Source organism: Epargyreus clarus, unplaced genomic scaffold (assembly GCF_041222505.1).
Source record: "Epargyreus clarus isolate Ecla_fem2 unplaced genomic scaffold, WU_Ecla_fem_2.2 ptg000031l, whole genome shotgun sequence".
Classification (NCBI taxonomy): domain Eukaryota; kingdom Metazoa; phylum Arthropoda; class Insecta; order Lepidoptera; family Hesperiidae; genus Epargyreus; species Epargyreus clarus.
Window position 1 is genome coordinate 1256314 of NW_027332236.1, and position 20926 is coordinate 1277239.

General features: G+C 35.0%; 1 protein-coding gene across 13 annotated transcripts; it reads left to right on the forward strand.

The window, feature by feature from the left end:
* The first annotated feature begins 2484 nt into the window (after positions 1 to 2484).
* Positions 2485 to 20410, forward strand: LOC140754783 (uncharacterized). Of its 13 annotated transcripts, none has more exons than XM_073089875.1 (7): positions 2485 to 2608; positions 7176 to 7481; positions 16107 to 16160; positions 16736 to 16783; positions 17747 to 17861; positions 18214 to 18396; positions 18819 to 20410. In XM_073089875.1, the coding sequence occupies exons 2-7, from the start codon at positions 7257 to 7259 to the stop codon at positions 19193 to 19195; spliced, it is 1002 nt and encodes a 333-aa protein (XP_072945976.1). In that variant the 5' UTR covers positions 2485 to 2608; positions 7176 to 7256; the 3' UTR covers positions 19196 to 20410. The 13 variants fall into 13 exon arrangements, with proteins under 13 accessions (XP_072945976.1, XP_072945982.1, XP_072945983.1 ...); XM_073089881.1 differs by having other exon boundaries at positions 7176 to 7472; XM_073089879.1 differs by having other exon boundaries at positions 2492 to 2608; positions 7233 to 7481.
* Positions 20411 to 20926: the final 516 nt, after the last annotated feature.

The following is a 20926-nucleotide window of genomic DNA, read 5'->3' on the forward strand; positions in this document are numbered from 1 at the left end:
TTAATGACATACTAAAATAAAGCGTAGGTGTGGTAGCGGAAGTGTGGTATCCCTACTTCCTTAGCGTCGGTACTTAGCATTTCGCTCGTTTTCATTAATATAATCTGTGTTCGCATTCCTGCATAAAGAGCTAGAAAATGCGGACTTGAGTAATTAGGTACCTAATCCGTTAAAATACTGTTTAAATTATTTTTACAATGTATAGATGTTTTTAAATAATGAATTACCGTTCTTACCACAACAATTGAACATACTTGACTTGACACATACCTAGATTACTAATCAGAGAGAAATCTAAAATCATGATTTCATATATCTGTTTTTCAATTTTTTTACACAAGACTCCATTAGTATCTATGTGAAAATATTTCACGAACCATACCTTCCTTTTCCGTTGCATATTTTTGTATTATTTTAATAAAACTGCTAACTCCTGATATGCGACTCCCTAGGGGGCGCGACACTTTGAAAAACACTGATTTTAACATTTTACTGGCTAGAAATTAAACTGGAACCCAGTGGGTGTATTCTGTGTATCAATAATACGGTAAGGAATAACACTACAATTTAATTTGACTTTGAATATAAGCTTTACAAAATAACTTTAGACATGTTTCGTACTCTAAAATAAGAGACGATGTATAAATTTATTTTTATTGAACAACGTAATGAAATCTGCGGAAAATTTTGTGGATAGCATGATTTATTAGCATCGTTTGATCCAGACCAGAGAAAAATTAGAGCTTGTCTATAAATAAGACATAATAAAACAAAGACGTACGTTTGTTGATTCGAAGTGTTAAATTGGACGTCTCATGAAAATGTCATGTGAGGTTTTTATGAAATTGACTAAGCAAGCGAGCCTGTAACCTGTAAAAGGCTACTCGCCCTTTAAGACATCTGTAATCAACCCCAGATAAAATTAAGAGTCCCATGTGAGATCGACCACATATGCGTCGCTACCCCTGAGGAGTAAGTTGGAACGCCACGGATAAGTATGTGTCCATTCAAAATAGAAAACAACAGCGTTTAACACTATTGTTATAAGGCAGAAACAGGAGTGGCATTACCTCGAACGAACCACAAAGAGTTTTACCACCTTCAAATTGATTAATGGTAGTAAAAGTATTGCGTCACGGATTGTTCACGCAAATATGGTCCTTACAGAGCTCCATAGATTATTTATATACGACATGCTAATACCATTTATCAACAGTAATTTTAGGAGAAATCAAATTCAGTTTTAGGTCTGAGTATTAGCGATCTTCAGACTGAGTTGCTAAAGAATAAAGATATACATGCATATGAAAAATGTATGTTTGTCTCGTTCTAAATTTTCCTGCCTATCTATCTGTTCATCCGGGCATTATTTCTTCAGTTCATCTTTGTAACTACATTCGATTTAAGGAGGAGAGATAGATCAATTCGACTTTTTAGTGAGTTCGCGCATCATTTGAAATATGCAAATAAGAATAAGAAATGGAATTATTAACAAAAAATATATTATTAACCGAATGAAAATACTCTGTTTAATTAATAAAATATACAGCTGAATACTAGCAAACTGTACTTTGGACTTTAGATAGGTAAACACTTCCTGTAAAAGTTGAAGATTTTCATGAAAAAACTGACTAAACTGTAAATATGATTCGGCAGCGGAGCGAGCGATGGCGAAACAACGGCGCACTCCGCCGCCGCCAGAATTAGACTCTGGCTACTGCCAGCGTCCAGCTCCTGTCACCATAGTTTAGGGAAACAGCTGGGAATCTTCCCGAAACTCATATTAATGCCTTCAACTCAAAATAAACTTCGTAGTGTCGTAGAGGTGTCATGCACGTGAATGAAAGTAGGTACATATAACACTAGCACCTAGATTACTCAGAGCCTTAGAGTACCTAATATAATAGTTATTCTGAGCCTAGAGCAGATATCTTCTTTTTTGGGATACTTAATACCAATTTTTATGTTTTGGTTAGGGGCGTGGTAATTAGAATTACCTACTTATTTCAGACTACTGTGAGAGTCACAATGTTTATATTATCCAATTTAATTTTAGTTAAAGATTTTTAAGCAGCTACCTATTTAACTATATTTATTTCAATAATATATAAATACCTAAAGTGTTAAGGATATTGAAGAGCTTGTTCTTCAATTATACACTAAAGGCCGAAATAAACGCTTAAAGACCCTAAGATAATCCTTTTCATATTTTGTAGAAAACACAGTTTAATTGCACTAGTTGAAAAATAATGCAGATACAAAATTATATGCAATGACATGTACATGCACCTGATTTTACTATGCTGTGACGCCTTCCCATTACCAAATCCGGCCAAAGATGCCGCGGCCATAAGTATTTTGCAACTTTATCACGAAAAAATGTAAATGAAAAAATATAATTCTGAAGAAAAACAGACATGTCCCAGAAAATGCCGTAACCACAGCCACTATACACCGCAGAGCTTTCCTCCAACTCCGCATTATGCAACGAACTTTATTTTAGTTAGTTCGACCATTCGCCGCCGCGTACACGCAGACAAGCAGACAGCTACTGTGTTTGTGTTGTGATCAATCTTTATCGATTCACTCTATCGGTGACAGTTTGCGTGTGGGTTCTTTTTTTGAATAATTTCGGTTCATTGCGTACGGGGTTTTCTTTTTTAATGCGATCATGTGTTTTTTTTTTTATTTTCATCGTGTGGGTTGAATGATTTTTGAACATAGGATTTATTTTTATTTTTATTTAAAGTCACAGTGCTTATTTATGTTTTTTTTTTTGGTTTACAATTGTTTTTGCATTTTTCATTTCTAAATTTTAATTTATATTTAAAATTAAGTGTACCGTCACTATTTTCCGCTGTGAATGATTTTAAAGTTAAAATGTTCACTGAATCTATGAAGGAGTATTTAATTTATAACACAATTTTCATAATAATACAGTACTTAAACGGCATTTGTTCGACATATGTTTCATACTAAATTGTTTTCGTACTCAAACCGACTGGTTCATTTTCCACTGATTATCATGAACATGTAGTAAAGTGTTATTAAAACCAAGAGTCATATTATTATCAGTATTGACCGTAAAAATATATAACAGATTTCAACCTTTCGTTGAAAAATTCAATACATACTTACTTTAAATAAACGATACATTTTAAATAATAATAAATGTATTTATATAATGAAATTATAATCATAACGGCACTTGTATAAAATGACCTTTTTTAATCTGCGTTTTCGGGGTTAATTAGAAATGTATCTCACGATTTTTACGTTATCAAAAAGTACAGAGATTACAGTGTTTCCAACGACTTAAGGCTCATACATTTATAACAAGATGTATGATAAAAGCATAAAGTGTTGTCAGTTTTTCGCCTACACAGTGACTCATGTAACTTATGAATACGATGAGACACGTGCTTATCTGAATAATTACTCATCCACGTGTATACGTCAGTGTAAATAATATTGTTAAAAGCTAAAAGCCAAATGTTTCAAAAACATGTGTATAGTCCGCGTAAAACTGCTAGTCCGCTCTGAATATAGAAATGAATCGCGTCGCCATAGCAAATTGTATGACTGCACCTGCTCGCAACAACTTCAGAGCGGACTAGCAGCTTGGCGGCGACTATACGCACGTAAGAAGTTACACTTCTTTGGCGTAATAAATAAAATACTATCGTTTTATTTATCGTGAACTTGAATATCGTCTCGTATCGTATCATATCAATACATCGATAATAATTCGTAAAATATCGTAATGTTACGCTATAACGTATCAGTTTCCGTTACAATAACCACTTCATCAATATTTTTGTCTGATGGCCGCCTAAAGAAGCGTAATGACAAAATGTTATCACTTATCACAAATTAATCGTGTTTTAAAATTTAAATTCTTCATGATTTAAATCCTGCATGATCAAAATAAAAACTTTACACGCTTTCAAAAACAAAGTCATATTACTTTTGTGTTGTATTTCAGTATGTAGTTATGGAAGACGGCGCCAAAATTTAGAACAAAGTCCTTAACCTCAGTTTGACCGACTTTATACCTTCTTATACTTGAGTTTTAAAAATGTAATTTTTCATAGTCCCTAAACGCATTAGGTTTGACCGGCTTACTTCATTTAGGGACGCGTCATTTTAATCCCGATAATTGTCTAGTTATAATAATCAATATTTAAACTTAATATATTAGTTAGAAAATTACCTACAATATTTCTGAACGCGCTAAATTTTAAATTTCGTATACATAACTCTGTTGTAGACTTTCAACAACAACAACAGAATTGGTATTGGTAATTGCGGTTACTAACAAACGCCTACCTTTGAATGAGTGTTTTAACCACAAAATGAAACTCCAACCACAATATTTTCCTTAAACTAGTCAAATAAACAAACAGGTCAAAAATCTAAATAATTTTGTTTTGAACCTCAAACATGACATTCAATTTCTTCAAAGTAGACGGTTTTTCATGTAACCAAACATTATCTTATATATAAAATTCTCGTGTCACAATGTTAGTTACCTCCTAGTCATTAGTCAATGTTAGTTAGTGCTCCTCCGAAACGGCTTTACCGATTTTCACCAAATTTTATATACATATTACGTAGGTCTGAGAATCGGCTACTGTCTATTTTTCATACCCCTAAGTGATATGGGTTGTTCACACTTATTTTTTATTTATATGGCAAAAACGTTTTCCGGGTATTAATATGAAAAACTAACTTTTATCCGCGGTTTCGCTCGCAGTCAGATGATAATGTAATAATTAAATAACATTGTCCTTAATTTCATCAAGATGAAAGATACGTTTGTTTTTATCTATCCCTCGGGAACTGTACTTATTCGGAAAAAAGGTACCCTATGTCCTTTTCTAAACATATACAAAAATTCGTGACAATCAATTACGTAGTTAAGGTGTGAATAGCAACAAACAAACAAACTCACATTCGCATTTAAAACATTAATTTCACTGTCCAAAACTAAAATATTCTTAAGAATAGCTCAAACAATTTTTAGACGAACATTTTTAAATCTCAAACAAACCCTGGCCATGAGCTTGTCAAGTGACCTCGTGAGAGTTATGTCATTGTTAGCCAAAGTGGTTTTTATTCTGTGGAACATAAACGTCAGTATAGCAGTAGGCCTGACAGATATCTGGCCGCTTCAGTTAATTATAAAGAATTTTACCTTGATACTGTTATTATGATTATGATTTAACGAATGATGCCCAGACATTGATTAGAACCAATTTGTTACGTGATGTGTTCTATTTAGATTGAACCATTTTGAATTTGGAATGCTCAATGAATTGTGCTATTTAAACAGCCTATTTTTTGTCACGCTATTAAATAATCTGATTGAATATTATAGATTTTAAATTAAAACAATTATTGGTAGTTGTAACTGTTTTACTAGAATAACTCGATTTTTTTCGTTGCGCTATTATACAAAGTACGCTGAATGAATTGAAATGGCATTAGTATACAAATTAATAACTTATTAAATCAAATCAAATATTGGTAATTCTCTAATTACTTAACATTAGTTAAAAAAAATAGGACAAACCCACTGAGTTTCTTACCGGATCTTCTCAGTAGAGGTCGCGTTCCGATCCGGTAGTAGTTTAAGAAAAATATTGTAACTGACAATTTGTAAGTGCCGTCGTTGGCCTATACAAAATAAATATATTTCATTTCATTTCATTTCAGTTAGAGCAACAATTTTAAGCGGCTCATTTTATTATTTTTATTTTCGTATTTATAATAAAATTGAATTGAATCTTTAAATGGACTTCTCGCATGATACCAAAACAAAAACAATTAAATACCTTGACTAATTTTGGATACGGCCAACCTCATTTCACTGAGACTTTCACGCCAAGATGTTTGTTTTACAGAAAGTATAGGGAAGGATCTACATCCTTTTAAAAAAATTCAAAAATTAACACAGAAGTTACACTTCGTTGCTCATTTTTAGTTATACCTGTTAGACGCGCTATAAGAGAAAAAAAAATAACTATTTTTGAAACGGAAGAATTTACGTTGGAGGGTTTCGTACGATAATAATATTTAATTATTTTTAAGGTTTCACAACTTCGAAGAGATAATAAGTATGTCGTTTACCTACTCCAGTAACATACTGTAAAGACAATGGTAATTTGAATACCTTTTCAAAATGCCTTAAACGGAAAACAATGTCAAATAATGTAGGGTAGAAAATGGTACAAGAAATTACCGTAACGTAGGGATGGGGATCTGAGATCGATTAATCGAAGAATCGAACTTTTGGACCGAAAAAAACTATTATTTTTATCGATCTTCAGTAATAGTTCAGTGAATCGATCTTTCCTCCTAGGAAATCAAAATTCGTTCTTTTCGATATTGATTCAATATTAATAAATGTGTTACAGATTTTTTTTGCTGGACAAGTATTTCGGTGATTATTTGGTCCTGACTGTTTTTTGTAGATCGATTAATTACACTTCGATTCGAATCGATTCAAGAATCGATCTTTTTCGGAAAATAATCACCATCCCTACCATAACGCCTCGTAAACGTAAACAACTGGCCCCGGCAACTGGTACAAAATTATTTCTGTACCAATGTCCCACGACGCATAACCGACCTTATTGTAACACATAACGGCGGTGAATACAGAAACAGCGCGATTTTTTGTAGGTTTCATATTAGGCTGGGTTCACATGGGATTGTACTGCACGTTTTCTGTCGTATTCGTTTTAAAACGAGTCAGTGGAAGAAGGAGGCAGGAGGATATTTAAACTTCAAACTAACAAAGAGTTTTTCTTCCTCCTCCGCGTGCAGATTTTTTTGGTAGAACGCTCTTTGGTTCGACTCCGAAGGCATCACCGCCTCACCTATTTTTGCCTAATAACAATGTTCAGCCCTCAGCCTCAAACGTGTCAGACATGTGTCGTGTCAAACACCGTGTCATATTTTTCTATACAATATTTAATAGCTATCTATGCAGATCCTTGTCTGCCCTTGTCTTCGCTTACATCTTGTTTGCTAACATACGTGTATGATACAGTCGATGTCTGTAAATATAATGCCGTAATACCATGTGAACCGACCGTTAGAGTCATGCGCAAAACCCACACGACTAGCCAATCGTAAACCCGCGCAATAAGACCGACTTTTCAACGCAGACTCGAATCCACTCGCAAACATTACTCACTCCAGTTCAACGCTTTGACGTCAACCAGTGTCAGTGAAGTGAAGTGATCACGATGATGACGATAAGCGAGAGTCAGTACTCCTCGAATAAGATGTCCAGTATCCACAAGATCAACGACCGCATCGTCCACAGAGATAGCTTTGATGACGTCAAGAGCTCCTCCAGCGTCAACAGTGCCCTCATCACCAAACGTGGCTTCAAACCCTCAGATATGTTCGACCCTCAGAAAAAAGAGTTCCTCACAAACCTCAGTTATAAGTTGTTCCCTGTAAGTTGGGTAAGTTTTCTTTTCGATCTATTCCAGGCTTCTAACGGGCGTGCTGCAAGGAAGCGTTTTTGGCCACCTTTTTTAGGTATCTATATTTAAGATGTATCTATTGTAATGTGTATCTATCTATTTAAGTATCTTCCTATTTAAGTAAGCGTATAGTAGTTAGTATAATACAGCACTAACGATAAACCAGCACTCTAATAAATATTTTTCAAATTTAATTTAAATTAAAACCCTCACTATAACAATTACATAATAGAAAATAATGGTTTAGAAAATTATTTACTTATTACTCATACATTTTCAAAAACTTATAGTAATATAGTGAAGATGTACGTAGTTCAAAATAGTATTTCGTAGATTAGCAACCTAGTAATAAAATTAAGATTTTAGCGTAATTTTCCGTAACAATTTAACATTAAAGTTTTATGACGTGCCCGACAGCCTACAGCGAGTGCATTTGACGTTCCTGGCGCGGCTCCAGCGGAATCGAAATAGACCTTCCTTGAACGCATTTGACCATTTCGTGTTTACGATGTGAACAGTATCTTGTACGAATACTATGATCGCTATCATATCATGATTCATATATTTATCAGTGATAGAGAAACCCAACCTTTCAATCGTTGGGCTCGAGTTTCAAATCTCAGACGCATTTCTGATTTTTTCAAAGTTATGTGCATACGAGCGCCGCGGTTAGACCAGTGTTTAAAAGTCTATCTAATATATTCTATCTATCTATCTATGTATATCTAATATCTATATCTAATATACACTACTACTTATTATTAACGTAACACGTACTATAGTTATTTTGTCAATATAAACACGCACTTAATTTTTTATTTGTAGAAATGTAATAAGTAGTGTTTTTGATACTACTAAGAGTCACTTATTATTTTATTTGTACAAATGTAAAACAAATTATTACTTTCTTAAAATGGAAGAAAACTTCGAGAGGAAACTTGCTTGCTCGAGTTCTTAAAAATTTACCTATTTTCAAAGGTGTCTAAAGTCTATAAATTGGTCAATTCGCACTTGATTAACGCGGTGGACAATGGTCCAAACCCCAATCGTTTTTAGAAGAGACTCGTATCTAGCTGTGGGATAGTAGCTGATGACGACAATTCATATATTATGAAATGCTGAAGGGCATTCGGATCTTCAACTGCTTCTGAATCGAATTGACTATCACGGTGAACTTTCACATAATAATTTCAAAATGTCACATAAAAAGTTCATATTCGCAAAATTCACAAATTGTATCTCAAAGTTGCACATTGAGCTTTTAATGCTCTGCGAGGCTTTATCTATGTTATTGTTGATGTGAGATGACGGCATAAAAAAACCTCCACATATTTTTTAGAATGATGCAAACTTTTCTGCACTTTATGACTATTAATTAATGACTGAATTAATGACTGAAAGAACAACACAACATTTTAATTTGGTATAGTCCGCGTAAAACTGCAAGTCCGCTCTGAATATAGCAACGAATCGTGTCGCCATAGCAAATTGTATGACTACATCTTCGATCACTAATAGGAAAAATAGTGATCGAAGGCCTACACCTACAACAACTTCAGAGGGGACTAGCAGTTTGGCGCGGACTATAGCACGTGTTACGTATAAATTAACCATGATAAATAACTGCTTATTTATAAGCAACAGCTTCGGTTATTTGGCAAACCCGAAAGATATTTATTGCCTACATCGAATGTCCTCCCACAATAGAAATGCGCACTTATGTATGTAATTTCATACATATATACTTAATAACATAATTCGTTATATTGTTCTGATTAATTTCAATTGAATTTAACGCCATTGCCAGCCAACTGTCCCATTCCTGGGCATGGGTTTTTTATAACATTGAAGGTGGTAGAATCAATTATGCTTCGACTCCAGCGGCACCACCGCTTCATTTATTTCTGCCTAATAACAACAGTTTTAAGCGCTGCTGTGTTCTGGTTTGAAGAGTGTGATAAGGTAGACCTTTTTAAAGCGTTCCAACTTATACATCAGGCGTAGTAGCGTTTCTGTGGCGGACCACAGTTAGGAATCTGACCTTATCTGGGGTTGATTACAGATGTGCGACAGGAGCCACTTTAATCACGTATGTTCGTCTGCTACTCCTATATTATAAAAAATAAACCTTATGGTCGAAACTAATCACAAGCTACAACCGTCTGTTTTTATGGTAATCTATCTTATTTTCATTTTTTTTTAATTTTTTGTTTGTTGTTCGATATAGACAGCTATACAGACACATCGGAGGCTTAGTTGTAGAGTTCCGTTCTTACCCTTTGCGGTAAAGTTTCTTTGAGGTACGGAACCCTAAAAACACAATATCTTAAATAATTTACCACTAAATCCATCTCCTAAAAATATTAACGGAGAGGTTATTGACCCCTGCAATTCGTTAGACATCGACGGCTGTCTTTAGCGAAATAGGCTAATGGGTCCTCCACATTTTTCCGGTAGGAAGTAACCCGAAAATATTCTTTACAAAACACGGTCAGTTTAACATGGTTCAACTGACGCTTAGTTTTGAAGACTGATGGGCGGTTTAACCCACTTAGCTTGAGGAGATCACAGTGTGATCACAGATTCATATATTTGCATTTTTTACATTCGTTATAATTTGCATTTTTTGCTCGTTAATAAAGGAGTAGCAGACGAGCATGCATTGACCTGATGGTAAGTGTATACTGCCGCTCATGGGCAATGTTAATCAGATAATATTAGTTTCCTACTTGAGGTCATCTAAAAATGCGCCGCTACCCCTGAGTACTAAGCTGGAATGCCTCTGAGCCTCTGAGCCTCTGAAAAGTATATCTCCCTTACCACATCCTTCAAACCAGAATACAGCAGCCCTTAACACTGCTGTTATTAGGTAGAAATAGGTGTGGCGGTGGTGCCGCCGGAGTCGAACCACAGAGGGTTCTTCTTTAAAATTACTAAAAAGTAAATCGATCCCAATGTTTCGATTTTTCACTATGTCAATACGTATGCACAAAATTCTCTTGAGTTGAGATTGATATTGACTCAAAATCAAGTGATTACGACAGGACGTAACAGAATTTATAACACAAGTAATAAAATCTGAATCTGAACGCTCATAAATTCATAACTTTAACCACGTACAACTTTTGGTTTCGAGAAAATGAAAGTAATATAAGTTTAGACCAGCAGTAATTTGGCATACATTTATTTTAGGCTATAATTACGATATTATATGTAGTATCTATGGATATATAAGTAAATAAGTAAGTTTCAAGGTGGTAGGACCCTTTCTGCCTATTAAGAAGCGCTGCTGTGTTCTGGTTTGAAGGGTATGGTAAGGGAGACATACGAGTACTTTTACGAGGCGTTCCAGTTTAGTCCGTAAGGGTAGCGGCGTATCTGTCGCCGAACTCCGGTAGGAATATCTAATCACAGATGTTCATGAGCGGAAGTAGCCACTTACCATCAGGTGGACTGAATGCTCTTCTGCTACAGGAGTAGGAGTAGGCATAGGAATGTTATAAAAAAAGTAATAATTAATTAGGTAACTAAAATGCCGGAAGCACCATTTTGCATGATTCATATAAAAATAAAAATGAACTTTATATGTTATGAGCCGCTGACATTTTCTGGACTGGCCATTAGCGGGTGACCTAATTTATGAGTACCATTAATAATATCAAAGAAAGTTCAACCATCGCTCTCTACATTATATTATGTGTGTTTTAGAAGAATTTTTGTAATATACAAGTAGGAAAGTAGCTTGATCTTCGTCTGATGGTTATATGGCTATTGCCGCCCATGGACATATGTAATCAACCCCTGATAAGAGTAGTCAGAAGTAAGAGGTCTACTTGAAGATGGCTACAGAATTCTTACCCCTGAGAACTAAGTTAAAACTCCTCGTAAAAATGCCTCTACCTTACTACAAGGAAAATTTAAACCATATTTTTTAAATTAAACTAGCCAATGAGCACACAGTTCAAAGATGGCCAGTCACAGTCATATAGGCATTGTTATTCCTGAGGACTAAATAGGAATGCTTTATGCGTCCTTTGCTTACATTTTAAACGAGAACACAGTATTTCATGCTGCTGAAATTAGGTTGAAATTGGTATAACAAAATGATCATCGGAAGCAAATCAAGTAGGACTCTATATTTTTTAAAATAAAAAAGGATTATATAAATATTGATATAACCCGTGAATAAACAACAAAGTAATGCAACCAAAATTTGCATCCTAACTAACCTAAGCCACAGAATATTTATTATAACACTAACCTTATTCAAGACCCGTTAATTATATGCATAATCTTACCATTGTTTACAGTGTGTAGGTAGGTAGCGTTGGCTTCGGGTTCGATGCCCGGCGATTGGGACTGCGCCTAGGTCGATTTATATTTAACTTCTAAAACATAACGCAGTATCTGCGCTAGTGATGGTCTAGTGGGTTGTAATTCGGTTTCGTAGTCGTCCGAGATTCAATTCCAACTCTGATTTTTCCAAGTTGTGGATTTTTTTTTTATAATATAGGAGTAGCAGACGAGCATGCAGTCCACCTGATGGTAAGTGGCTATTGCCGCCCATGGACATCTGCAATCAACCCCAGATAGGATTAGATATTCCTACCTGAGGTCGGCCACAGATGCGCCGCTACCCCTGAGGATTAAGCTGGAACGCCTCGGAAAAGTATGTCTCCCTTACCACACCCTTCAAACCGGAACACAGCAGCGCCTAACACTGCTGTAATTAGGTAGAAATAGGTGTGGCGGTGGTGCCACCGGAGTCGAACCACAAAGGATTCTACCACCTTCAAATCATCATCATCAACCTTTTACTGTCCCATTGTTAAGCTTTGGTTGCTTAGAATGAGAAGAATGAGGCCATAGTCCACCATGCAGGCCAATTACGTATTGATAGACTTAGATATAGAAGCAGCAGACGAGCAGGCAGTCCATCTGATAGAAAGTGACTACTGTCGCCTATGGACATTTTTAATCAACCCCTTAGCTAGTCCCCTTTAGATAAGCTTAGATTCCTATCTGAGATTGGCTACGGATGTGCCGAGTGGCAGGAGAAGGAGCTGGGGATCCCCAGAGGACTAAACTGGAATGCCTGGGAAAAGTATGTCTCTCTCATCACAGCCTTCAAAACAGAACACAGCGGCGCTTTATACTACTGTTAGTAGGCAGAAATAGGGGCGGTGGTGCCGCCGGAGTCGAACTACAGAGTGTTCTACCACCTACAAAAATATATTCTTATATTATTAAAATGCAAATGCAGCCAATATTTCAAAAACAAAAAATATGTTGTTCGGAAGTAATTAATATTTTGTGTAACTCTCTGAGTGGCATTTTATTATACACCGTCAGCCATGCCTAGTATTTTGGCTCCATTTCAAAATAATTTATAAGTATGTACTCATTCTACAAAATGAAGATTGTACTCGACATTGAGGTTTTCACTCTACATTGTAGAGTTTAGAAAATAATAACACTTGGTAACACATGTACTCACTTAGTCCTGAAGGGTTACAAGTTGTACCAAACCTCTGATTTTAGTTGCAATAGTATTCGGAGTTAATTGTCCACGTGCCGCAATCTCAGTTTAGATACTCTCAGAAGTTTTATTATTTACTACTTAAATTCTTTGAATAAGAGTACCTACTAGAGACGACTATACCTTTTTTTTCAAACGAAGGGGAAACATTCCAAAGGTACCCGACGACATGGGAGTGATGCTGGGTTATCTGGGATTTTTACCGCACTAAAACCCCCCCGGTGCCGTCCTCAACGCTTGTTGGAGAACTCCGGGATCTCCAACGGAACACAACCGGAGTCCTCCAAGCGCGATGCCCCGATCGGGCTCTGCCCTGGAAGAGCAGTTTTCGCTCCTCCCGAACCATCTGGTGTTCACGACGGTATGCCACACATACCGCCGTCCTTCCCGGGGTCGCTTACTGGACGGTTCGAGCTCCCACTCTCTGCCGCCCGCAACCCCGGAAGCCCCGTTTTAGTCGCCTCTTACGACAGGCAGGGGATACCGTAGCCCTATTCTAGTCCCGGAACTACAGGGACAAGAGACCACTATACCTACCATATTTATAGAGAGAGATAAAGATATTACTCTTATTTCGAGTTATGGCCCTATTTGTTCCCAAAGCAGAACGAAAATCTGAAGTGCGAAGGGATAGATACGAATTGGTAGATTTCACATATCTTAGAATAGAATATATTTTCTGTAGCCATTTGATAAAATTTAGTTATAATTTAGATTTAGAATAATACTAATCCCTAAAATCGAAAGTGTGGGATTTGACCAAAATTCATACCACTATGACCACTATTCCATCACTGCAAAACTTGGATAAGATCTACGAGTAAAATGCCATAAATTTGCCAATTGGCTATTTAAGCTTAAGTTATTTTAGAAACTCAGCTGTCTACTGCCTGTCTGTCCACCATGGTCGATTCCATCGCATCTTGGCAAGAACCGTTACTCAAAATGAAATATTAATGAAACGATGTTACGAGACACTTGAACAGGTGTTTCAACAAAGACGATGTTATGTACACTTCTGGCTAAAATATGAGTCACAATCATAATAAGTACTATGAATGTTGTGATACAGAGTAAGATAAATTATGCAGATAGCTCTAGGAGGTTTAGTGATGCCAAAAACTAAATAGGGACTTGAATGGAAGTAAAATGCTAGTTGGCAAAGCTTTGCAAGCACAAGCAGATAGCCTAGTGGTTAAAAAACTTGGACTCGATCGAGGGGATCGAGGGGTCCGTCAAAGCCAAGGCTCTGATTTTTCTAAGTTATGTACATACTAGTAATTAATTATCAGTTGTTTGAACGGCGAAGGAAAACATCGTGACGAAACCTGCACACATCAGAGAAATTACAAAAAAAGTCTCAAAGTTATGTGAAGTTTAACAATGTGCACTTGGCCAGCGCGGTGGACTATGGCCTAATGCTTCTCATTCTGAGAGGAGACCCGTGACCAGCAGTGGGACAGTAATGGGTTGATGATGATGAAAGCTTTGGTAAAGAAATAATAGATTGTTTAGAATATTTTCAGTGTGATAGCTCTTTGCCGTTTCGTCTAGCTCTTAGTCATCTTATTTCAGTAAATGTCATAGAATGACTCAGAGGACAACATTTTATTCAGGGGATGGGTAGCAAAGGTAGTCGCATACTCGTAAGCGACCAAAATGAAGTGTGGGATGAGGGTAAAGTTCTCCAGGGTAGCGACCGACAGGGGCACTGCGCTCAGAGGACTCCGTTTGCGTTCCGATCGAGACTCTGGAGTTACGTAGCGCTGGAAGTCCACCGAGGAGGCTAAATGCATGGCATTTGCGGTGAATGTGACTAAATGCTATAGAAGACATTGCATTAATTATAGAAACAGTGAAAGACGACGAATTGAATCAATTTCCTAATGTAAATCATGAAATTAATCTGTCTTTTATATAATCTGTGTTTAAAATAATGTAAACAGAGATAACTCTACTAAATAGGCTGTTGTTGTCACAAAACACCTGTCCACACACTAATTAGTAATTAGTTGCCATTTTGGGTTGGAAAGTACCACAATTAAACTTATTAGTTGCACGAGACGCTCCAATTTAGTCGATAGGCATAGAAACAAATCGATTCATGGTTTTACAACATTATTGAATAATAATGCATTCGTAAGTATGTTTTATTACTTTAATTTTTGAACACGTGTTTAAAGATAAAGTAATTTATTATGACATAAATAATGGACATCAAAGGTTATTATAAAATTAAGAATCATTTTCCTGCTCGAAGTATCATAGACGCTTTGGCCTCAATTCTGAAAAAAATAAAAGCTGTTGTATATCGTAAATTGGCATGGCGGCCATTTTGGCAGCACGCGTCTGGCCGCGCGCCAAAACTGCTGTCAAATTGTAGACAAACGTCAAATGTGCACTTAAATCCAATCGATTTTCCACCTAAATATATGTTTTAAAAGGCTGATTATTGTACTTAAGCTACTGAATAGATTAAGCACAATAATTCCATGTATTTCTTAGAATATTGGCCACTATTTCATGAACATACGTTAGATTTTAATCATCGCTTCAGGCCGCCTACATTCTTAGTTTACAATACAATTGCCAACGCAAATGTTCCTTTGTTATACATTGTACCTTCTTGTTTAAAACGAAAGCTTATCGTTATAACGTATATGTGTATATACTCTTCTAGAATATTCTCTTATTTTGTTGCCCGGGTATTTTAGAAATAAGTTAATTCTTCGTTAAGCCATTATTAGAGTCCACCGCATTCAGCAAGTATAGGTGCATTTCACACACCATTGAACTTTTTAGGAACTTTCGAACATAGTTTTGCTCACGGTTTAAGCAAGAAGTAATTCATTTCTATTATGCACATAACTTTAAAATGCGTGCCTGGGATTTGAAGCTAGCAATTTTTCAATAATTTATTTAACCTGTTTTCTCTGTTCTCTGAAAATAACATTTTTTAAAATGATAAAAAATAAAACAACATTTTTAATATTTTTTCATAAGCTAAACATGATCACAAGGCTGACCAAAAATTAATATTTATTTTATGTATCGCCATTATACAGAATGACGTGGAATTGCCGAAGGAGTCAACCCTGTCCCTTGCCGATCTATTCCCTGTAAGACTGAAAAAAGATTGTGAAATTTTTGTTTTTACTTGTAAACATATCGCCATTTTTTCTAAAACTCGATTGTCATAATTTTGCAATTAATTTATCACGAAAATGTTAAAAAGTAATTGTTGCCATCTGACTTGTAAATAATTATAATAATTTTATTTATTTATTTCATTTCAGTTTAATTCCATATTTCATTTGGAATGTGGCAAACCATTTTACATATATTCACCGTTATTAATTATATTTTTTGTCGTCGAATATTTTGTAATTATAATTATATCAACGTTTATAATTGGTTAAATGTTAAACATTATTAATTAAAGCGTTTCCATCGTCATATGGTATTTAATTCACATGTTGCATTATTAAATATTTATGTACTTTTAATCAATTCATAATCAAACTTTAATTAAATTTAATTAATTATTCGATAAATGCGTTCATTGTTATTAATTTAAAGTGTTTGTTAGACAACAAGATAAAATCAAACTGTAACTAAAATGTCATTATTTAGTAGAAATTATTAGTTATCTTGGAAATAATAAGAATTAATATAAGGTATCGATGTCACACAGAATGATGCAGAGTTGCCCAAGGTGCTAGCCCTGCCCCCCGCTGAAGCTGTAAGATTATCAAAATTATCCAAAATTGTTTTGGAACTTGTAAATATCATTGGATTTGGATTTTTTAAAGCTATGATCCGATTGGATAACCTTTTTTGGTCAAACTACTTGAAATTTAGGTATTATGAATAATGTGGTACATGTTATATAATTAGGGCAATTTTTTAGGGTTTTTATTGGGTTTATTATTAGAAAACTGGTTATTATTGATATTGTTGGTAAGTTTTCACCCCAATTAAAAATATGCGGTCTGAAATGATCAATACTTATTTTCCAAACAATAATTTCCATTCGGATCATAACTATATTTTTATGTACCACAAAAGACCCTGTAAATAAAACAAATTTCTGTATTTACTTTTACGTTTTTATGAACTTGACAATTATTATTACATTAAAACTGAATTACACCCAGATTAAAAGTCAATTATCATATATGTTATGTTATTTATTTTATGAAAAGTATTTTATAATTACAATATGACTAACTTATATTTCACTGACTAAAAATAAGTGCTTTCCGCAATGCGTGATAACCATCACACCAGTATGTACCTACTAACATTAATTTATTATAACTTTGAATATAATCGCATGTTTTTGCTCCTACTAATGATATTAATATATTATACCAATGATATAGACAATCATTGTTTTTATTTTATTGTACCGATCGTTATTATTTCATACTTGTTTGGACAAGATTTACCCAAAAAGCTTAAAAACACAAATAGTAATTGAAAACAGATTAACTTAAGATTAACTTATTTAAGTTCTTTTTGTATTTTAGAATATAGTACCACATACTTTAGTTAGCCTTATTAATACTCTTGGAAGTCGTTCAGTCATAAATTAGAATCATTGTGAAGTAAAGCAGCGTTTTAAATAAAAGAATACTTACAGTTTCAACAATTGTCAGAACACTTAAGCATTTACATTAAAAATGAACTAATGAAATTCCAGGAGGATATGGAGAACAAGCCAATATTTGTTGGTGACAAAGAAGTGGACCTGAACAAGATCTTCACACCGGCGCCCGATGCTGAGGAACACATCATCAAGAAGGACAAAAAATTTGGTAAGATACTATAGAAATAAAAAATAAATGAGACTAAAGCAAGTATTATTTTTAAAATGAAAAAGTTTAACGAACCTAGTCTAAGATTTAAGATTATGATTTTAGTTATTATCAACATTAATTATCAACCTGAAAACTAATCATACCAAAGCAACAACTCTTTATTTATTGTCACATTGGGATAATGATCTTTCGAAGACTATCATTCTCATAGAGCATGACACATTCTTATGAAGAGATTTCACAACTTAAAGTAATGTGGCCTTTCAGGAGATCTGCTCACTCATTTTTCTAATACAACAAATACTTTAAAATATAGACTTAACTAAATTTCTTCATTATGGCTTTCCAGAAAAGACGTTCGCATCCTCGGCGTTCTACGTGCCCGGAGTCCACCCAACAGTGAAGGAGCAGATGGACCTCGCACGAGCTATCTCCAAGTCGCTGAGTGACTCCAGCAACCACATGAGCAAGGGACAGAGCATGTACGTGAACAGGAAGAAGAGGTCCGTGAAATGGGTGCATGAAGGACGAGGTAAGATTTTTATAACATTGCAGAAACAGATGGACTTGCAATCCACTTGATGGTAAGTGGTTACGGCCACCCAAGGACGTCACAGATGTGTCGTCACAATTAAATCGGCTCATAATAATATGTAAGTCAGCGCGTAATCTAATTCGTTTTGAGAGAGGTAGACTATGGCCTCGTTTTTATGGGAAATGTAATAAAAAGCAGTAATAGAATAGGAAGCGAAACTTATTTAAAAACCCAATGAATGTTTCTGAGAATTTAACTACCTAGCTCATCATAAAATCTATATTTCAATTTCCACGGTAATTTATATAACCTCCGAATCTTTCTCAAATCAAAAATATTTTATTCAAAATATATTGTTTACAGAACTATTTTTGAACGAAATTCTCAATATATAAACAAAACTCTGTTTTCTATTCCAGGTCGCAACACATCCAACACATGTTCCACGCCGACACCTGTAGCGAATCACGACACCCCATACCGCCCACCATCAAGCCTGCGAAACCAGAAAACATATCCAAAATCAGCCCTGAAGCACACTTCAAACATACCCAAAATGGAGCCATTCCCGATCTCTCCTCCCACAATAACTTTACAGGACGTCGAAATACCCGTACCTCTAGCTCCTACGAAACTAAATGATGTGTACGCTTCGCCCAAGAGCCCAAGACTGCCTCTGGTTAGCGGTCCAAACTTCAATGTAGCACCACGAGGATGGGGAGAAATGCAAGATTACTACCGACCGATCGCACTAGATGGCGTTGGTAAAGTTTCCGTGCCATACACAGATTTTTAGAACCAGAATCATTTTAGTCATTATCGTAAGGTTCTGATCGCGGTTGACATTTCCATAAAGGCAGCGTGTAAAAGTATTTTTACAAAATAAACCTCAAAAAAAGAAAGAGTAATTCAGATGAGAAAGGTTTGAAAAGCGGAATGATACTCATTTTTATAATGTTTTATTGATATTTTTAAGAACATTATATTCAAAAATACACAATAAAAAAATGGTAAAAGAAGAAATATATTTTATTCACGAAAAATCCACAAAAAATTGGCGAATGCTTTTCTGAAGTATACAAGACATTTAAATTTGCATTATGATGTATAATAGTAAAAATTGTGTTAGGCATTTAACAATAATACTATTGTACTGGCGTAACGTGTGTTTAGTCACCCGAGGCCAAAGTGCTGTCCTCTTATACCACAGATCAGCTAATAGTTAGGGGAATATTGGGCGTTCCACAGGGTTCGACAGTAGGCCCATTCCTGTTTTTAATTTATATATTAAAGATTTGCCTTACCATGTAGGGGATAATCGCGAGATTGTATTGTTTGCAAATGACATTTCAATTTTATTTTTATTAAACGACAGCTGAAAATTCTTGATGAAGTAAACAATATAAACGAAAATCCCTATAACGCCTTTGTATGGAAAATATGAATTTATTAACAGGAAAAAGCCCTTATTCGCAAGATTTTGCCGCCCCGGCACCCTACGCCTCGGGGTGTACAGTTGATAGAAGTGGCATAATATTTTAATTACTTAATTAGTAGTCATAAACTAGTCATATTATTATATTTGTCATTAATTTTATATACAGAGTTTTAATGTTTTTTAATTAATTATTTTTGTTTCAATAAGATGAATAGGTTATAAATAATGGTATAATTATTAATTATATTATAATTTACTTTAAATTATTTTTGAAATCATATTTAAAAAGCATATGGTTTCATTTAATATGCTTTCAAAAATATGAATTTCTTATTATTACATGTTAGATTAATTTTCATATAATTATAAGTTGATTAATACTAAATTATAATTATAATTTACAAAGAGTTTCACTTCATTTAAAGGTAATTATAATTTTTACATTAATTAATTAGTAAATATTTTATCAAAATAGAATATTAATGTTGTTTGTGTACAGATAGTAGGAAAGTAATTTATTTATTTGATGTGAGAATAGCATTGTACTGAGATAATAAAACAATAAAAAATACCAAAATACTTTTAATTTTAATGAAGTTGTATTAAATAAGTTACATCTTTGGAGATGAATAAAAATAATTCTATGGATTCGATGGATAAGCTTGAATGTGGTAGAATCCTTTGTGGTTCAACTCCGGCGGCACCACCGCCACACCATTTCTGCCTAATAACAGCAGTGTTAGGCGCTGCTGTGTTACGGTTTGAAGGGTGTGGTAAGGGAGACGGACTGTTCCGAGGTGTTCCAGCTTAATCCTTAGGGGTAGCGTCGCATCTGTGGCCGACTATCTAATCCTATATGGGGTTGATTACAGATGTCCAGCCACTTACCATCAGGTGGAATGCAAGCTCGTCTGCTACTCACATGTCATCACTCTCTACTTACATGTCATTATTTGCAATATTCTTCTGCGGTTCCGACAATGTTTGCCCTCCCGGTTCAGGATGGAGCAGAAGCTACTCCATCCTGTCAACTTTGAGGTGCCCACGGGAAATACTTTCCCTCATCTGTGCCAATTCTTAAGTTAAAAA